At 37.3% G+C, this 20,692-nt stretch overlaps 1 protein-coding gene across 2 annotated transcripts in view; it reads right to left on the reverse strand.

Annotated features, from left to right (window-relative positions):
• ELP4 (elongator acetyltransferase complex subunit 4) overlaps positions 1-20,692 on the reverse strand; it is a 255,318-nt gene that overhangs the window by 138,305 nt on the left and 96,321 nt on the right. For both annotated transcript variants that reach the window (XM_074998982.1, XM_074998984.1), the window contains exons 8-9: positions 4,112-4,220; positions 1,314-1,420 (exon numbers count right to left, since the gene is read on the reverse strand). In XM_074998982.1, coding sequence (XP_074855083.1) covers positions 1,314-1,420; positions 4,112-4,220 — 216 coding nt within the window. The remainder of the gene's footprint in view (positions 1-1,313; positions 1,421-4,111; positions 4,221-20,692) is intronic.

Consider the following 20,692-nt stretch of genomic DNA (forward strand, 5'->3'; position numbering starts at 1 on the left):
GCATTTGGCTTTAAGTGGCTTTTGAAGGAAGTATCCCCACTTGAGAAACTTCTAGCTATCATGCCGAGATGACCCCAATGAGGAACAGGCTGACCGATTAACTATTAACTACTCTCAATAGGATTAGATAATTAAGGACATTGATGACCATTAATTAGGAGGAGGGCATCTTAATTTGTCACTTGATAGGGCCCATTCAATGATTTATAGGTTAGAGCTACTCACAATTGTGAAGAGAAAAAAAAACAGGGTTGGGGGGCTGGGGTGGGGGGAGAACTGTTAAGTTACCTTATCAAGTGGCCAGCTAAAGAGGGCAGAGGGTCAAATAAGGGCCAAAGTGGTCACTTAAGGGTGAAGTCCCAAACACCAAAGCAGTGCCAACCCACATTGACCATCATTTGGTGATAAAGTAAAAAATATGCTAATTTATTGGTGGCAATTCTCTCTTTTATGGTTTCAAGCAGTTAAGACAAGTGGCTTGCTTAAGAGCTTTTCATTTGAAAAGAGATTAAACAAAATGGTTTGTCAAGACTGCTTGGCTGTTTTATGTTTCTGTTAAAAAAAATGCTCAAACTGTATCGATGACTATCATATCATCCAAAAAGCCATCTCTCTTCTCAGAACATGTAGTTCGTTAATAAATACTTCAACTCTAATCGCTTAATAGTTTTATGTCTGTTTGCTCTTTAGCAATATTAAAATGAAATACATCTTTTGTATTACTCCCTTCCACTAGGACTATCTGTACAAAGGTCAGAAGAAAAAAGTTTAAATTTAGTAGAAAATTTGCTAAAGGACATTAGTGTAAGTGATACTGTGCTTAAAATGACATAAAAGAGCTAAAGGTGATTTCAGTAATGCAAAGAAGATGGTTACTGAATACTGATAAGGACACTTATCCCTCATTCCATACACAGTTTTAGGCAGCATTATACATTAAAATCCCTCAACTGGAGTAATAACATGTAGCTATTTTCCCACTTGGTAACACAAGTAAGTCATTAACATTTAATTAAATGCTCCTGACATCCTCGGAAATATGTCATGCTTTGTTGCTGAAGGTTGTGGCCTACTTCCTATGTACATTTTAAAGCAAAATAAACTGTTTATGCAGAATCTGATTTGGTACAGCTAGAGAGATCTATTTTTAATTTGGTTGCATATTAAAATATTATTTTATAAAACCGTGCTAATAACAGGTGAACCACAACTAAATGAACAAGTAACAAAACAAAGTATTTCACAAAATTCAAAGATAGGCATTAACTCCACCTTTTGGGTTCTAAATAGTGAAAGAAAATTGTTTCTCTTACCTCAATGGTGAACAGCTTCCTTTTTAATCTAAAAGCAAGGTCCTTCGTGCCTGACACATCACAGATCAAGCTATTAAGCCGAGGAATCTGGCGTACATGAATCAAACCTTGTGGAAAAAAGAAAAGTAAAAGGAGGAAAAAAATGTAAGAAAATGCTGTCATCCAGATGCATAAATTAAAGAGTCTTACAGCAGAATTCTGTACATTTACACACACTCATCCTCCCCTTTTTAAACTGCAGCTTACTACCAGGAGCAATGAAGCAAACGGTGCGATTATACTCAAGTAATCAAGCAGAATAAGATAAACAGAAATCCTTGTGCGAGGAAAACTAATTGCACTTTGGTACAGAAGTACAGATGTAAAGAGGGATCTTAATACTTGTCAAAACTACAGCCGGTTTGTGTGTGATTTTCTCTTGTATTTACAGTAAGCAAATATGGCTATCACCTTGCATGCTGCCCACGGCACCACTGAGTGATCTTTATTTTATTAAATGCACCAGTAAGCAGCCAGCAAAACAAGGCTTACGGGTTACTGATAACCAGTGAAGCCGTAATGAAAAGTATTTTATTTTGCACCTTGATAATGACTTTAAAACATATTGTGGTAAACAGCATTTTAGGGCACAATCTTCAATAAATTTTAAATCCTACAACACCTCAACAAAATGATTTTTCTACATGCAAGACCTTTACAAAGCTGTTCTGATTTCTTGTAACAATACTCGGCACACTGCTAGCTCTGCATTCCGTCAGTTGAAACTCAAGCTGATTTTTTCTGACAAGGACACTGGATGGTTTTTGTGCAGCCTAATACAGTGTCTAAAACACCTAGGGGTCATTTTTCACTGTTGAAAACTAGGAATATTCTACAATACTCTCAATTACTGGCCTATATTTGATATTCACAAATTCAAGGAATCTACATGAAAACCTGAAGAAGCAAATTCAATACTGCATTAATTTAAAGAGCTATCTAACTTGAAAATGGCCACTGTGAGGACACATATTAAGAACAATGTGGAGTATTTTTCAATCTTTATTTTTGATAAAGAAGAAGTTTCATTCAATTCTAAATAGTGTTTTACAAATAATATCTTATTTCTTAAAAAGTCTTCTAAATCCTTAGGAAAATATTCTAAAAATAATTTAACACTTTCAATTCATTGAATTCTAAGAATTATTTACATAGTTCAAAATGTGACCAAAGTGTGCATATGGAGCAGCTCTATGCAAACAGGCTGCAAAATATTGTTACATGAGTTTAAGAAAGAGATAGCTGCACCATCTCCAGTCTTTACTAACTTTTCACAAGTTTAATGCAAAACTGCAGCAATGTCATTAAAATATTCTGCTGAACTTTATTTCTCCATAGGCAGAGATTGGAATTATCTGCAGAAAATAATGCATTTAGAAAGAATTTTTCAGGAAAAGAAACCACATCTCTAAATCACTAGAAAAAAATCAATCCTGCAAAATATTATTAATTTTAAAGTGATAGATACAGAGTATCTATAAGAAAATGAAAAGCAGCAAAACCGTTATGCTTAGTTTTATTTATTGGAATAAAACTCCAACGCATTTAACATTAGTTCTAAAAGGAAATAAAGGTTACAAAAAGCATATATTGTCTTAAAGACCTCCTTCAATTAAGAAAAGTATTATATTAACTGTATTATATTAATTGAACTTTATTAGAATGTAAAAAAGCCACATAGGGCCTATACATAGGCAAATTATTTTTGCAGTAGTTTTTGTTCATTTTTGCAGACCCTCTTTTCTAATAATCAGATGAACATTATTTTTGTTTCTTTCTTTTGCAAAAAGGCTTGCTCTGATTTATGAAACTATGGCCTGAACATACAGTAGCCTAACATGTTCTTTGGTAACATTTCTGCTTCATTTTCCATGTTCTAGCGTGGAAAAACTTTACCACGTTTTCACATGCTTAGAGCAGGCTTCAAATAAGCAGTTCAGTCTTTAGACTAGAGGTTTCCATGGAACTACAGTAGTATCACAATAATAATAGCAGTAATTTATGCGTACTCAGAACACCACTCTGGATTAGCTAAAACTGTTTGTTATTCACTGCTTGGACTACGCATATCTTCTAATCTTTCAGAATTTAAATACTTCTGCTTCCAAAACTTTTACAGAACCTATGCTAAATGAACCCAATGATTGAAAACTTTTAAATATGTTGCAAATCAATCACTACAAAGCTGAGTGAAATAAGTTTGTGTACAAAAATTTTAGTTTCGTATTTCTTTTTAATTTCACAACGTTCCACACTAAATACCTTTTAAGGAAGGACTGCCACCATTTAAACAGTTAACAGTAAATAATCTTTGGACACAAAGTTTTGCATACTGCATCATTTAGCAGCTCATTCGCTTAAATATATCATTTTTTTCACATTCTCTATTTAAAAGTTGGCAGATCAGAAATATTGATTTCATGACAAGTTCAGCTCACTGGTCAGATGATTGCTAAGCCTCCTCTGCATGTGAATTCCCCAAAGCCTGCCTGTTGAGATGTACATCTGATTGAGGCATGCCTCAGTAATATGGCTTGACAACATGCAAGGAGTTGCCATGTTTCCTTTGCAGCCTTAATGCACTTTATTGAAAAATTGCCTAACTCAAGATTGGTTAGCAATGGGTAAAATTTAAGTGGTATATTCCAAAATTAAATCATATGCTACTTTATAGTAGATACTCCAATATGAAAGTAAGCTGCTAAGTGCCTTAGAATCACTCCATGCAGACTTTTTGCATTGCTAAAGATGGAACTTACCGTGGTAATCCTTGTATAATGGATTGGTTTCTCTCTCAGAGCCGATAAATGATTCAAGACCAACTACCGTATCTGACAAGTTTGTTACACGTTCCATAATTGCTGTATTCTGTAAAACATGGAACAAAATACACATCTTCTGTGATGAAAAAGGTAATTAATGTTCTAAGAGTAAGTCTTTGTCTTCTAATGACAAACTGAAGTGAAAATAGGTCATCAATACCTAGAAATAACCAGAACCTAAAAAAGCTTCTATCAACCTGTATATAAGGGAAAACATGCCCCAAATAGGATATGAAAAAGGAACAGACTCAGAACTAAATTCCATACTTTAAAAAAAAAAATTTCATTTTAATTTATGCATTTGGTCATACTGAGAAAGACTTTCAAAGACATACATAACATTTAGATAGCTGAGTTTCAATAGATGCCCAATTATTTGTGCCTTTGAAAACCTCATCAATTGAAAAATGTACTAAAATATGTTAAAATACAATATTCTCCAAAATCCATTATCCAATTACATGTTCTAGAATAGTATAAAAGGATAAAATATATAATTAATAATAAGCAAAATATTTTTCCTGTAGCTTTTGTTTAAAATACACACATTGGTTGTCAGAACAGAGACCTCCATATTAATCTGAAGGCCAAAATGTACTTAACAGATTATTGACAGATACCGCAGTGTGATGGGCAGTAGAATATGACAAAATTAGGATGGAAAGCAAAATGTTCCAACAACCTTAAAGCAGTCCCCATAGTTTTCATACTCTGTCCTCAATGGCTCTGACAACACATGCAATACCTACCATATTTTCAGAAGGTAGCAAGCGGAAACAGTTCCCCCCAAATAACTACTCCAGGAGGAGGAATTAGGCCATCCCAAAATTTCTTTTTTATATTGATTCTAAAGCTTTTCCCATATCCCAATTTTCTTTCTTAATCATGTGGCCAACTCTTAGGGAGAAAAGCCCATCATAAATACCACCATCATAGATCATCGCTTATACAAAGATTTTGTACTATAGATCAGAAAATTCCCAAATGCAACCAATGATTTACATCCTATATTTGAATAAAGGCAGATCTAAATAAGTTGATACAATCACAGATATACAACATTACACTGGAATGTATAGGGGGTTTAAAGTTAAAAATATAAAAGAAAAAACACAGTATCCCTCAAGATACCATATTTAAAAACATACTAGTCTACAACTTGACTATTGAGACACATGCAAAACACATGGAGAAGGTGAATTTTTCTTCTTAATGCTACTAGGAAAGTGTATGAACACATTTACACCATTCTCCAAAATAATGTGTACCTGCTCCACCCAAGCCATTTTGCTCAAGACTGCAGGACTAAACTCACCAATCCCAACAGTGTTCTACCTATGTACCTGACGTAGTTCAATTCTGTGGATCAGTGACCTTTCTGAGGCTATGTCTACCCTATAAAATAAGTTCAGATTCATTAAAATCAATTTTATAATGCCTTTGATTAATTCGATTTTAAGTATCCTCACTTCCCACTGGCTCCCAACAAATTCGACACATTGCTTCCACACTGAAATCACCAAACATCAACTGTTGCAGCAGTGCATTGTGGGAAATTATCCCACAGTTTTCTCAGCCCCGCATTCTAAGCCAGGAGCCAGGTTCAGCAGCACTGTTAGTTTCCCTGGTCCAGCAGCTTGGAGGACCTGAGAAACTGACAGCACAGCAGCTCTGGTCAGTTTACCAGCTCCCCCTAGTACAGTACACCCTCCGTTTAATGGACTAATGATGGGGAAGAGCTATCTGTTCTTCCCGCTCATCTGTTAAATGTGAGGGTTTACTCCCTGTCCCCACAACTTCTCCAAGCCCCAGTCTGACCCTAACTTCCCCCAAAAAACAACCTCCCCAAAACAACCCCTCCTAAAAATACCCAAAAATATTACCCTACCCCCAAAAAGCCCTCCCAAAAAACAAAAACAAAAACAAAAACAAACCCCTGCCACTCACTGGCTCCAGTGAAAGAGCTGCTGGAGCCCACTGGCTAGGGGCGCCTGGTTGCAGGTGGCCAAGGGCACCTGTGCGGTGGGCACCTGTCTGGGGCATCTGGCCCCTGGTGGCAGGAGCCACCTGGCTGCAGGGTGCCTGGCTCCATGCAGCTCAAGCCACCTGGCTGTGGGGTGCCTGGCCCGGCACCACAGGAGTGCAGCAGCCCTGGTCAGTCTCCCAGCTCCCACTAGTAGCGGAGAGCTGGGAGCCAGGTGCAGCTCGCATAGCTTTGTGGGACACTTGTGGAGGCTAATAAATTTGATTTTAAGATATGGCACTTCCACACTGGCCTTTAATCAAACTTCTGAATTCAACCTTGACGCTATACCTGTCAGATAACTGTGATACTGTAATCTCAATATTAGTGCTCCCAAAAATCGAGCTATTGGTATTTATAGTGAAGATAGTCATGTGGTAATATCGAGCTAACTGCCTTAAATTAGAATTTATCTCGTAGTATAAACACAGCCAAAGGCACCACATGCGTAGGGGTCAACATAGCCTGTTTTCACATGGAGCCAGATATCTGCAGTCATTCCATGGTAATTTGCTGTTGTATTGTATTGGGTCTTGGTGATGAGAAAGGGATCATTGGAATTATGGTAACAAAGACTGACCGCATGTGTAACTCACACAAGCACTATATCAAACTCTAATGACATACTACTGTAAAACTAAACCGCATGTGTAAACATTGCTCCTCCCAACTTACTATCTGGTCACCAAAAATGCTACACGTTAACATCATATTTCAGGGGCTTTTGCTAGTGCTAATGTACAGGAGAATTATAAAAAAGAAATTGTAGAAACATAGTTACAAGTGAGCTCTGAGCTTCCAGACACTGGAAATTCTAGAACTTTGTCTAACCCAAGTTCTTTAACAGGCTATGAATATTATTTTTGTTATACTCCCAAGCTGTACAAAACATGACATAGATATTAACAAATATTAACTAAGCTAATAATATGAAAACAAAGCAGTCCAGTAGCACTTTAAAGACTAACAAAAGAATTTATTAGGTGATGAGCTCTCGTGGGACAGACCCACTTCTTCAGATCATAGCCATATCAGAACAGACTCAATATGTAAGCCACAGAGAACCTAAAATAGTAATCAAGGTTGACAAATCAGAAAAATTATTATCAAGGTAAGCAAATCAGAGAGCAGAGGGGCAGAAGGGAGGGAGGGGGAGTCAAGAATTAGATAATAATTAAATACTTGACTTTCTAGATACCCCTCCTTCTGCCCCTCTGCTCTCTGATTTGCTTACCTTGACAATAATTTTCTGTGCCTTAAATATTAAGTCTGTTCTGGTATGGCTATGATCTGAAGAGGTGGGTCTGTCCCACGAAAGCTCATCATCTAATAAATTATTTTGTTAGTCTTTAAAGTGCTACTGGACTGCTTCTTTGTTCTCATAGTATATAGAGTAGCATGGCTATCTCTCTATTACTATTAAACTAATAATAAGGCATGAAATAAACTTGACAACCATACTATTGACCAAAAACATAGTTATCAAAGGCCATTACATGATAATTTTGGTAAACTGTTGTTGTAAATGCTATGGTAAGCTATTTTAGGTACAAAAGATGCTAGGCAAGACAACTAACGCATGCAAAGAAACGGAAATCCACTCATTTTAGTCCTGATTCAGAAGAACATTTAAGCATGTTTATGTCCATTCTTACTTAGGACAGTACTTGAGCATGTTTAACTTTAAGTTGATAGTTAAGTGTCACTGACATTAGAATTTAAGAACATGTTTAAAGTTTATGCTTAGGAGCTGTCTTGAATAGGTTTACTTTCCTGGAGTCAGGCTGTTATGCCCAAGGTGGCTTTGTCTTAAAATATTCCAAAGCACTCTTATGCTTTTTGGATGAATACATTTTAGGCACAGATCTGTCATAACATAAACATGTTTCTTACTACAGCATTTTCGACAAAGATCTGTTTATATCACATATTTTCCAGCTTGCAAAAGTTCAGCATATTAATGTCCAATCAGTGCTTATGTCAGCACACAGTTGTGATGTATGGCATGCTGACAAAAAGCACACAAATCACGTTGTCCCATCTGGGCTTGAAATTTTAACAGAGCTCCAAATATCCCTTCAATCCTACACAGATCTCCCACCAGCTTCTGGCGGAAACTTGGCAGGTCTGGATATAAGCTATGGCATGGCTAGGACTGGAGCCAGGACAGAAGAGAATCAGGAAAGAAGTTTGCTGGCAGCTACGAGAGGCATTGTTTTAAATTACATAAAACAAACCTAAAAAGTTCTTGGACTTCCTAGATGCTTTGCAATTTTTCTAAATTAATTCTGTCAGACAAAATATAATTATTATAGCACCATGGTAGTGATCCTATAGCAAATGTCTGGAAGGGTATTCCATTCTACTCGAGTTTCTAATATTAATTGCACCCAGAAATTCTCTTCTCAACTGATATTTGTAATGCTTGGTATCAAGCCAAACATGCATGTGTTTTGGAGACAGGGCTTTTTTGTTTTAAAGCTGAAGAAAACCCCTTTGATAATTTTAAAATATGGGTGTGAACAACATGTTGAAGTTTTTAAAATATTAATCTATCGGACTTTTTTCTTCTCAGAGAGTTACAAAATTGCTTTGTCATATTCCTTCATTCTTGGCATCAATGTCATTCTCAGGCACTGGATATGATTATATTTTAAATATTTTAAAGAAATTAGGGATGAATTACAACGATGTATGAACTGTATGCATACATAGACTTCTACTTCCTTATAAATATATAGGGCCATGTGTTGAAGTTCACGCAGCCACATGAAAGGTATAAACTTCTGGAATTATTCCCTCAACTAAGAAAAAAACAGTTGACGCAACCATGTTTCACCAGGATTAAGTACTTTGAGAAAAATCAACTACTTTGACACCCTCCCCCAAGGAGGGATAACTCAGTGGTTTGCACATTGACTTGCTAAACCTGTGGTTGTGAGTTCACTCCTTGTAGGGGTCATTTAGGAATTGCAGCAAATAGATGTCAGGGATGGTGCTTAGCTCTGCCAAAAGGGCAGGGGACTTGACTAGATAACCTCCCAAGGTCCCGTCTAGCTCTAGGAGACATGTATCTCCAATTATATATAGATACACACTTTGCTACCCCTAGTTTGAGAATCCTACTAGTTACTGTGTAATTATGAGCCTCAGCCTTCTTTTCAGACATCAAAATTTTTCCCAGTTTCCAAACAGCCATCAGTTCCAGACAGCACAAGCCTGTGTTGCTTTGTACTTTGCCATTTAAAAAAAATAAAAATTCATTCTTCATATTGCATTGAGTGAACAGAGGAAAGAATGCAAAAATTAAGCTCTTAACATCAGCATTTCTACACTGGATTTATGAAGATATACATTTAAACAGGAACATTAGTACTTCACATTATAGTTGTGTCATGAAGCTTAGTTAACAGTATTGTGATAACTTAAAATTTACATGATAAGGTCTGTGCTATGGATTTGGTGGGTGGGACCTGAATGGAAAAAGAGGGGACCTGACAGCAGTTCCCTGCCAGTAATTATGAAATGCATATGGAGTTACTTGTACTGTACATATTTATCTGCTGGGTAGTTCCAGACAGCTAAATAATCAAGTTGCAGCCTGATTAAATCCACATTAGATATCACCTGTCCTTCTTTCTCTATAGCCAGATAAAAGGCTGTAGATGAACAGGCATTATTTGGTAACGGATGTGTGTGCCATTGTAGTTCTGCAACGGCAGTTAAATCCAAAGATGTATTGGTTTCTGCTGTTACCCATATGTAACACTTTAAAATTCAGACACTTCCAGAAAAGGATCTGAAAGGTACAAAAATAAATCAGAAGGGGGTAGTTTAGGCAAAAATGTTTAATATTTGAATTTTGAAATACAAGAAAAATTTAGGTGTATTTTCCATAAGCTTTTAGCACAGGAACCAAAGTAGATTATGACTATTACAATTACTTCTTTATTTTTCATGTCTTACAATCTAACTAATCTAATTTAACTAGTGATGCTGTTGCAGTTGTAAGCTAATTTAGGGCAGTAAGAAAACCATGCATTCGGTAATCCTTAGAAAAAATAAATCTTGACATTTTCTGAAAGGTTGTGTGTGCAATAATAAAGTAATACATGAACAATGTATCAGCACTTACCCCTTGTCATTACTTCTTAACCCCCAAAGTGCAGCTGAATCAAAAAAATAAATTATTAATACTTAAGAAACAACTGCATTATCTCCATTTGTTATTAATTACTGCTACTGAAATCATAAAATTACCCATAAAATTTAGATCATTGATAAAAATGAAATAATATTATTAAAGCCTCCCCCAAGCTGTTATAAGCTATTTTCCAGTAGCTATTAGAGATCAGATTTTTGTACTAATGTTATAACAATACTTGTTTTACTATTTATAAATTTGTGAAATAAACTGCTCTACTTTAAATTTAAAGTATATTAACTACAATTAAGAGATGTAGTAAATACAAATGGTGCCTTTATTTGGTTTTAAAGCTGAATTAGCATTTATTGCAGTCCTTGCAGACCTCATATTCCTACTAACTTCTTTCTGAATTTTTGATGCTGAAAGAATTTGGGCTCAAGCCACTGATACATAACAATCTGTTTATCAAATGGATTAAACAACTCTACACAGCTGGGTGAAATGCTATGAGATCTATAGTATAAGGCAGAAGCCCTGAAAAATATATTCTAGGTATTTTCACAAATTTGAGTGGCCTTCTGAAATGAAAATACTAGATTTAGGCCCTTAACCTAGCAATTTGATGCACCTGGGCAGACTTTATCCCGTGAAGTGCTCTACACTGCCTTCACTAGGATTATGAGACAATGTAGGGCCGGGGCAGCAACCTTTCTGAGGTGGAGTGCTGAAATTTGACCTTTTAACCTCTATGAACGGTCTGAGGGCCAGTGATACTTTTAAAAGTCACCAATAGTCTTACTTACAGAAGCTTCATTGTTAAATTAATTAAGATGCAGAGCTTTACCGTTTAGGTGGTGGTTGGTAGCATTAGCTGGTCTTTTGTTAATCTGAAGGCGGCATGGCTTTGAGCAAACTCCTGGCTGTATGGGGAGGAGGAGCGTGGCTGAGCTCCTACCTCACGTGCCAATGAAAATCGTCTCATGTGCCACACTTGGCACCCTTCACCGGGGGTTGCTGACCTCTGGCGTAGGGGCTACTCACAAAGATCTGCTCGCAAATGTATTACTTATTGTTAACATGTTGCCCAAATTTCCGTTCACACTCATATTCAGTTTGTACTGCTTTATAGTCATACTACGAATAGTACTTTCAAATAATTTCATGGGCCTAACAGAAGAAAAGAAAACCAAGAATACACACAGTAAAAACCCAAACACTAAACACATCAGATAATTGCATGAAAAATGGTAAACAAATGGGGAAGATATCATTTGACCAAAACATGAGTAGTATTAATTATGAATTTTATGTCTGTTATTCTGTTAAAGCTTTTTAAAATAATGTTGTTATTAATTTTAATATCTTACATGTAAATAAAACCTTTCATCTGTAGAGCAATGTGCTTTACACATATTTAATCATTAACTGTGACAACACACATGAGTTAAACAAGAAGATATGTCTTCATGTACCACTGAATACAGCCACCTCTATGACAGGACACAGAAGGCTATTAAGCAAAGTTAATAGGATAAGAGGGAAGGTCCTCTCTTGTATTGATAACTGGTTAAAAGATCAGAAACAAAGGGAAGGAATAAATGGTCATTTTTCAAAATGAAGAGAGGTAAATAGTGGTGTCCCCAAGGGGTCTATACTGGGACCTGTCGTATTCAACATATCTATAAAGGATCTGGAAAAAGGAATAAACAATGAGGTGGCAAAATCTGCAGATGATATAAAACTACTCCAAATAGTTAAGACACAAGCAGACTGTGAAGAGCTACAAAAGGATCTTAACAAATTGGGTGATTGGGCAACAAAAGGGCAGATGAAATTCAGTGTTGATAAATGCAAAGTAATGCACTTTGCAAAATATAATCCCAATTATATATATAAAATGATGGGGTCTGACTTAGCTGTTACCACTTAAGAAAGAGATCTTGGAGTCATTGTGGATAGTTCTCTGAAAACATCCACTCAAAGTGCAGCAACAGTCAAAAAAGCTAACTAAATGTTGGGAATCATTAAGAAAGGAATAGATAAGAAGAGAGAAAATGTCATATTACCTTTATATAAATCCATGGTATGTCCACATCTGGAATACTGTGTACACATGTGGTTGCCCCATCTCAAAAAAGATATATTGGAGTTGGAAAAGGTTCACAAAAGGGCAACAAAAATCATTAAGGGTATGGAACGTCTGCCATATGAGGAGAGATTAATAAACCTGGGACTTTTTAGCTTGGAAAAAAGATGATTAAGGGGGCATATGATAGAGGTATATAAAATTATGACTGGTGTGGAGAAAATAAATAAGGAATTGTTATTTACTCTTTCTCACAACACAAGAACTAGGGGTCACCAAATGAAATCAATGAGGCAGCAAGTTTAAAACAAACAATAGGAAATATTTTTTCACACAACGCAAATTTAACCGGTGGAACTCCTTGCTGGAGAATGTTGTGAAGGCCATGACTATAGTAAATTCATGGGGGATAGGTCCATCAATGGCTATTAACCAGGACAGGCATGGACGGTGTCTCTAGCCTCTGTTTCCAAGAGGCTGGAACTGGGCAACAGGGAACTGATCACTTGATAATTACCTGCTCTGTTTATTCCCTCTGGGGCACCTGGCATTGGCCACTTCTAGAAGACAGGATATTGGGTTTGATGGATCTTTGGTCTGATCCAGTATGGCTGTTTTTACATTCTTACGTTCTTCAGTGAATTCAATTGTGCATATTAACACTAACAGAGCGTATTAGTATGAACATATTAATACCTTATTTGGAAATCATAGTATCCAACTGAAGATAGAGGATATATTTGAAGTAAAATTTCAGTTAGGAAATTAGAATCAAACACCGTCTATTACTGAACACGTCATGGGATCTTTGGTGAATATGAGTTATTAGGGCCTCATTATTATTATTTTTATAAGATGCACCATCATGGACTCCAAAAATCCTACAATTTAGTTATCTTCTAAAAGGACAACCTCCACAGATTTCTTCTTAGGAACTAGATCCGATAATTAATTTCCAGCAGGTGTGTGTCAGACATGCTTTGCTAGGATATTTTGGAAAACATCTGCATTAGCAGACAACTTTTGCAACTTGCTCTAAAAGATAGAGAAATTTAGGGCTTAGACTTTAGGCTCCATCAGCCACAGAGTTCCACCATAATACAAGAAGATGTGGCAAGAGGAGGAGATAAAAGAGGAATCATTTTAATGTCAGGGCCATATGCACTGAATATCCTAACACAGTCTCAACCAGAAAATATAAAGTCCTTGAAACAGAATTGAACTGACATCTGTCTCAGGCTGCGTCTACACTAAGAGATAATATCGATTTTAAGTCAGTTAGCCCAATTTTTCGAAGCGCCTGTCCTCACTGTCAATTCCATAAGCTCGATTTATAGACCACTAAAACCAACTATCGAAATCCTAAAATCGTAGTAACCTGATGGGTGTAGCATTTAACTCAAATTTAAAATTCCAAATGAAGGGTAGTAAGGATGTGGCATGTCTTAAAATCAAATTCTTTAGCCTCCAGAGATGACCTGTCTGTGCTCCACAATGCACCACTGTTCTCCACTCTGACCTCTTACATCTCCACTGCTCCCAGTTGCAGAGGAATTAGGCAAAAGGAGACTGTTACAATGCAGCATCTGAAAGCCTGGGGCTGTAGGGTCATGAGAGGCTGAAAAATCTTCTCTTTTTCTTTGCTAGGAGCACAGCTGTGGGGTCTGTGGTTCTGTGCATACCCTGCTAGCTGCCATTTTTTCTGCCCTTCTTGGTGCCAGCTGCTGGCCCCTGTACCATGTCAGCTAGGCTGTGGGTGGTGGTTGTGCTTATCGGGTAGTATGAGAAACTTCTTTTCAGATATTTACATGTTGCCCTGACTCCAACATCCCCTCCCTTCTCTCCCCCCGGAGGTGCCACTCTGGAACATTCACATGCCCAGCCAAATCACTTGGTTTGACCCTGAACCAATAAAAGGACATGCTGTGCAAGGTGCTAGGCAGCTTGTGCATGGTGAGGTTCATGATTTTCAGGGACTGGCTGTAGCTGGAGGTCTTTTAGCTGCCTGGGGGATGTCTCCCTTGGCGGTCACAATTTTCAGGGCCTGGCTTTAGCAGTGGGTCTTTTAGTCTCCCGGGGGATGTCTCCTTCAGAGGTCACTATTTTTGGGGCATGGCTGTAGCCGGGGGTCTTGTAGCCACCCAGGGGATATGTCCTTCGGCAGAAATGGTTTTTGAGGGCTGGCTGTAGGCAGGATTCTTTTAGCTGCCCCAAGCCATATATGTTTCAATGAAGGTAATGTATTAGCTATACAATTACCACAGTTGTTGAAGTAAGGATTGCAGTGGGGAATATTCTTGTCCTTAGGGTCTTCTTTTCCAGGTCCAAACCTGGCTGTAGTCTGGGGCCTTTTAGCCTGACGAATCATTTGAGTTTCAGTGTAGCAACCGTGTCTACTTTAGCATAAGGGTCTTTTTTGGCAGGAGGCCTAAATCCAGATCCAAGTTGCTGAAAGGGCCTCTGTGGGCACTCACGATTTTTGTGGCTGTCAAAAGTGTACTGTCTTTTAGCCACCCTGGGCCATTACTGATGATTCATTTGAGTTTCAGTGTACCACCCATGTCTACTTAGAGTCCTCCTTCCCAGGAGGTGTAAATCAATGTCCAAGCCCAAAATAAAGGTTAGGCATGCTGTTTCAGTGTAACACCCATGTCTGCTTAAACATACTTAACATGGCAGGGGAAAGAGAGAAGCGAAATGTGGGAAGATGGCATCAAATACCCACATCTGTTTCTGGGGCCAGAATGCAATGGGGCTCAGGGAACTGTGGGATAGGTTCTTACAATATGTTGCAGCAGCACTCGATTTAAGCTACTTGTGTGTGGCAGTAGTAAGTCAATTATGTGGGGAGCATGTGGGAAGGTGATGATGCTAAAAATCAAACGGATGAAACCCAACATTAAGAAATCAATTTTAACAAAATCAGTTTTATCTCATAGTGTAGACACAGCCTCAGAGAGTGGAGCACACGTAGTACAGGGAGGACAGAGGCCTGAGTCTTACTCAGTCGGAAAGCTTCTGCATTCTGTGCCAACTTCAACTTTCAAGGTTCTTTACGATCAGCCCCACATAGGCCATTTCTACACGCCACTTTTGAATAAACAGCCGAAATATGCTAATGAGGCACAGATGCAAATTCCCCATGCCTCATTAGCATAAGGTCACATGATTTGGAGTCCAGCAGATGCTCTTCCGGACTCCAAAACAATGTGTAGAAGTGCGGCCCCCAGGGGGTCTTCCAGAAGGAAGTCCTCCTTCCGGAGACCCCTTCTTCCTGAAAATGTGCCCTTATGCTAATGAGGCACGGGGGATTTGCATCCACACCTCATTAACATATTTCAGGCTGTTTATTAGCATGCCACTTTCAGAATGCATAGAAACAGCCATACAGAGTAGTAGTCCATTCTGGGGATCACTTTCAGTAAGTTTCCATTACAGGAAAAACAGTGAGTCAAAAGTCTAGTTGAAGATAATGGACACACTAATTGCTCCTGCCACTCTCTGAGCATTCAGACAATGAAAAAAGTGTAGTAGTTTCTCTTCAGTAAGTCATCACACCATTAAAGAACTATCTAAGAGGCCTAGATCTGCAAGAGACCTAGAACCAGGTAGCATCTGTCTTCTGATGCTGGCTACGTTACCACGAGACGGTTTTGTACACAAAATGGTGGTTTTATAAACAAAATTTGCGTAGCTGCCACACACAAAATGCATTTTGTTAACAGTTTCTGTCAACAAATAAGGTATGTAGATGCTTGGGGCAGGGGGCTTTTGTTGACAGAGTGGATCAAAAGATTGATCCGCTTTTATATGTAGACAAGATCTGTCAACAGAAGTTTTGCTGGAATGTCTCTTCTGAGAGTAACTTCTGCAGACAGATGCTTCAAGTGTAGACGCAGCTGTTGAGTTTATTACAGAGTATGAGACCCTCATCTTACATGAATTTTGAATAAGAAAGGCAACAAAAATATCACTTCAGGGTTCTGCAGCTGAAAACATTTGGTGAAGAGAAACAGCTAACCACCACTATCTCTTATAGCAGTAAGAAATATATGGAAGGAGGTCAATATTAGACTTCTACCTTCGCTGCAATCATTCTTGAATCTATTTAAGAGCTACAAGTACGTTGTCCTCTGTCAACAAATCATTAACTAGCTCTGATACTATCAGTAGCAGATCTGGCTACCCTTCAACGATTTTCACCAATCAAGATAGGCAGAAATTCATTTGGTATGTAATGGCATTGATTCCCCCAATAGCCTTCTATTTTCCTGAGGGACTGGTCAAAAGCTGGGTAGAGAATGTGGTATGCTTTCTCCCTTACACTCTACTTCTATTTCAGTAGGACTGATAAGACTGATCCAGTATTAGCTAATCTCTTCTGAGTTAAGATGAAAGTTCTGCATGATGGGAAATGGCTATTTCTGTTACTGGGGATAGAAAATCCTTGTTAGGTTAGCCAGTTCGCTATTCAAAACAGTTCCACTGATAACAGCTTCACAACTGCTATAAAAGGAGACTGACTTTGTTTGTCACATATAAGTGACAAAGAAACATATACTGCACCCTGAGCTCAAATTGACTAGTTTCAGTTTTGGTGTGTTTATTTTTATTCCACTCTTTTTCTTTCTTATTTCTTATGCTAAAGGCCATTGATGACATAAAAGGATCTAAGCAGTCAATACAGATGGTAGCGATCCTAACGAGAAAATTAAAGATACTATTTAAATAAAGGTTTTTATCCATTGATCTTAAAGTACTTTTCAAAGGCAGATATGCACCAGAAACCTAATTTTAAGGATAAGTAAACAAATAGAAAGAAGTCAAATGATAGCCATGACTCCAATCAATGGGAGTGCTGGAAACAGAACTTGGTTTTCTTAATTCCATGTAGGCACTGTATGTGCTAGACCAGTGCTCAGCAACCTTTAGCACCTCATGGCACACTTCAGCACTTATTATAATTTCAGGGCACACCCAAGATATGTAACCCAGTCCCGGTCCCCTCCTCCAGAACCAGGCATCCCCAGCTCCTAGCTATAACCCAGTCCCCCAGTACAAATTTACAAATGTCTGGATTTTCTCTAACTTAAATGGGGGAATGTATGTAATTCACAGATAGTCAAAGCACAGTTCTTGCTTACATAAATAATTACTAATACACAAATGTCAAGCAGAGCACTGAGCTGATTTTGTAATCAAGTGACAGGTTTAATATACCGAAGTTAAAAATGATTCAACACTAATCCCTTATTAAATATAAAATTATAGGCTACCATCAGGGGCAGACTGGCAAAACTAGGTCCAGATGGGAGACTGCTGGGAAAAAAGCTGAGGTAGGTGGGAAAATGATGTGAATCTGATGAAGACATGACTGCTCCCTCTGCTGGCAAGGCCCTCACCCGCTTTAATTTTTAACTAATGACTAGCTTTCCTTTAATTATTTAGGATACATCCAATAAATAATGCACAATATTCCTTCCTCAGTCTGTTGCTGTGCATTTGCATATTTTTGAACTCATGGTGCCCTATTTTCCTAGACTAATTTGTTACAGCATTGGGGCTCACATGCTTATCAAAATCCTATTATTGATACTATATTTTAACTGTATTTGGAACAGAAAATAATGGCCCGTTTACATTTGTAAAAATACTGATCCTGTTTTTTAAAAATCTGTGTGCAGTTCACTTTTAATTTGCACACTTCATAATATTTGTATATGTGTCTTCTGTACTTGTTCATTGTTTTAGTATGAGATATAAAAAGAAACAGTCTACCACATAGACATACAGAATTGTATGTCATACCAAAACATCATAATTCTAGGAATAACAATCTGATTATTTAATATCAGGATTCATGTACATTGCATATCAATGAACATGAAGTTTTTAGAGCTGTTTACATTAAAACATCCTAAAATATACATAAAATGTATTATTTACTTCATTTGTGATATATTTTAACAGATGCAGTGAGAACATTTCAGTAAAAATCTGTTCCAGAAATCTGGCTTATAACCAGAAGCTCCCAGAACAGGAGGAATCAGCATTTTTGCCCACTGTTCTCATCTGAATCCTGGCTGCAAAGCTACTCCAGCTCCTAGCTTTCCAGAAGGCTCCATCCCAGGAATCTTCGCCTGCCATTTGGTTTGCTGATTTTAATCTCACAGGACTTTCTTACAGTGGTTCCACTATGCTGAACTGGCACTTGCTTCTAGAAGTGAGTTATTATTAAACTTGTAGGTCAATTGTGGCACTAACAACTCTTTGGAAGCTTTCAGCCACAGTGTACAATTTGCTGGTCTAATTAAATATTAATTCTAAGTGTTACATTTTGTGGCTAAGAGCTTTTATTTTCCATCATCAGTCTGGAAGAGAAAGAGGTTACAAGGCTAATTTAATCTTTTTTCCCTAGCATTAAAGCTTAACTACATAGGGCACAAAAACATTAAAGATGTAGCACTCCTTTATATTACAATTATAATGTAATTAATAGAGAAGGTTTAAATAAAAAGATATAAGTTGAGAACTAATCTAGAAACTTCAGCTTTTAAAACAACATCAACAGTTCATACACAAAATGTCGCTATAACAAATATTGCACATTTTAGAATGCCATTCTTCAAAGAAAATACATGGCCAACAATTAAAATAGAAAGTAGGCTAACATAAATTGTCATAATGTATACTGACAGGCAAAAGACACACAAAAGATTTAAATGACTGTAACATGGGCTTATTACATAGAAAAATATAAGCAGAATCTAACAAATTATTTGCTAGAACAGATAATACCTCCTAAATGTGTTTTTAAGTTGCCATTAAGCACTGTTAAATGGACTCAGAAATATGCCCCCTCCCTTCTGCTTCATAACAGTTGTGTCCACGCCTGGACACTGGGCATTATATTAACTACTTAGTCCAGCAGCCAAAAGATTCCATATGCTGGAACAGATGACTATCTCCATACTGTGAGGAGTCTTTTAACTATTTGTATTAGTGCTGTATTGGAAGACTTTAGGTCTAAATTTTGTTTTGTTTTGTTTTTAAAAGCTGTCCAATCTTTAAAATCATTTTCAGAGTAAATGCATACATGAAATAAAATGTTGCTATGCTGTATTTAACCATTCATTTTACTCTTATGATTTTCTCAGAGTTTTATTTTAGATAACCAGTCTTACTTTTCTATCTACAAAGATGCTTACACAAACTGCATATGGAAGATGGTGGTAATTGTGGAAGTGAGCAGTGATACTATTTTTGACAGAAGTAGGAATGCACACATTTCTGAAGGAAAGAAGTTTGACACAAGATGTAAACAATATAGTATACTATATATGCACAAGACCATATCCACATGTTATGTGACTGTATTTGGTCATGGTATATAAAGCAACTTAAGCAATACTAATATATAGTTATGAGCAAAGCAAAAATAAGTCAAGGATATATAGTATCCATTACCAAAACAGGAAGTTGGCACCAAATCAAAAATTGAAAAACCAGCATACTTTCTGGTAACCACTTTACATTGTATGTCGACAGTCTTGTCCTGCTCCCCGCAAGATATAATGCCTCTGTTGACAGAAAGTCATTCTGGACATTCCAGGGGGCCCTCTGTCAACAGACAGGGCTTCTGGGACACCAGGCAGCCCTGACTGCTGTGTTTCCAGTTGGCTGTTTTGTGGAGAGAGTGGCTAGCAGTCTGGCCACTTTCTGTTGAGAGAGCAGATCGCTCTTGTGATCCCTTGGCAATTTGGCCGTAATCTGTTGACAGAAGTTTTATCAGAAGATACCTTCTGACAAAATCTTCTGTCAACAAGTTTCTGTAATCTAGACATAGCCATAAAGTATCTTAGTTTTATAGCATGGAATCATTCTTCTTTTCAGAATAAAGAATTTTCAAGCTATAGTTCACATTCCAAATCTTACATTAGTAGTGGTGGTAGGTTCCAAAGGACTCTCTTGCTTGACGTATAAAGTTTAGTTGCTAAAATACTCAGCATGAACACACGAGCATATGGATGTGAAAAGGTTTGTTTCTGAATTTTTTTCTACACTGAAACATACTGTAACATGCATTCACTTCAGTGAATTCAAAGCACCAGTACATTAATATTGTAGGAGATTAATTTTTAAACATATCAGATGAAATAAAGAAAATAACACATTAAACAGAACCGAACTGGGTTCTCTCAAGAGAAGTACTATAACAAAGATTATTCATACTGACATTTCATTAGTCAATTAATTTCTCCT

The sequence above is a fragment of the Carettochelys insculpta genome, chromosome 6, assembly GCF_033958435.1.
Source record: "Carettochelys insculpta isolate YL-2023 chromosome 6, ASM3395843v1, whole genome shotgun sequence".
Classification (NCBI taxonomy): Eukaryota; Metazoa; Chordata; order Testudines; family Carettochelyidae; genus Carettochelys; species Carettochelys insculpta.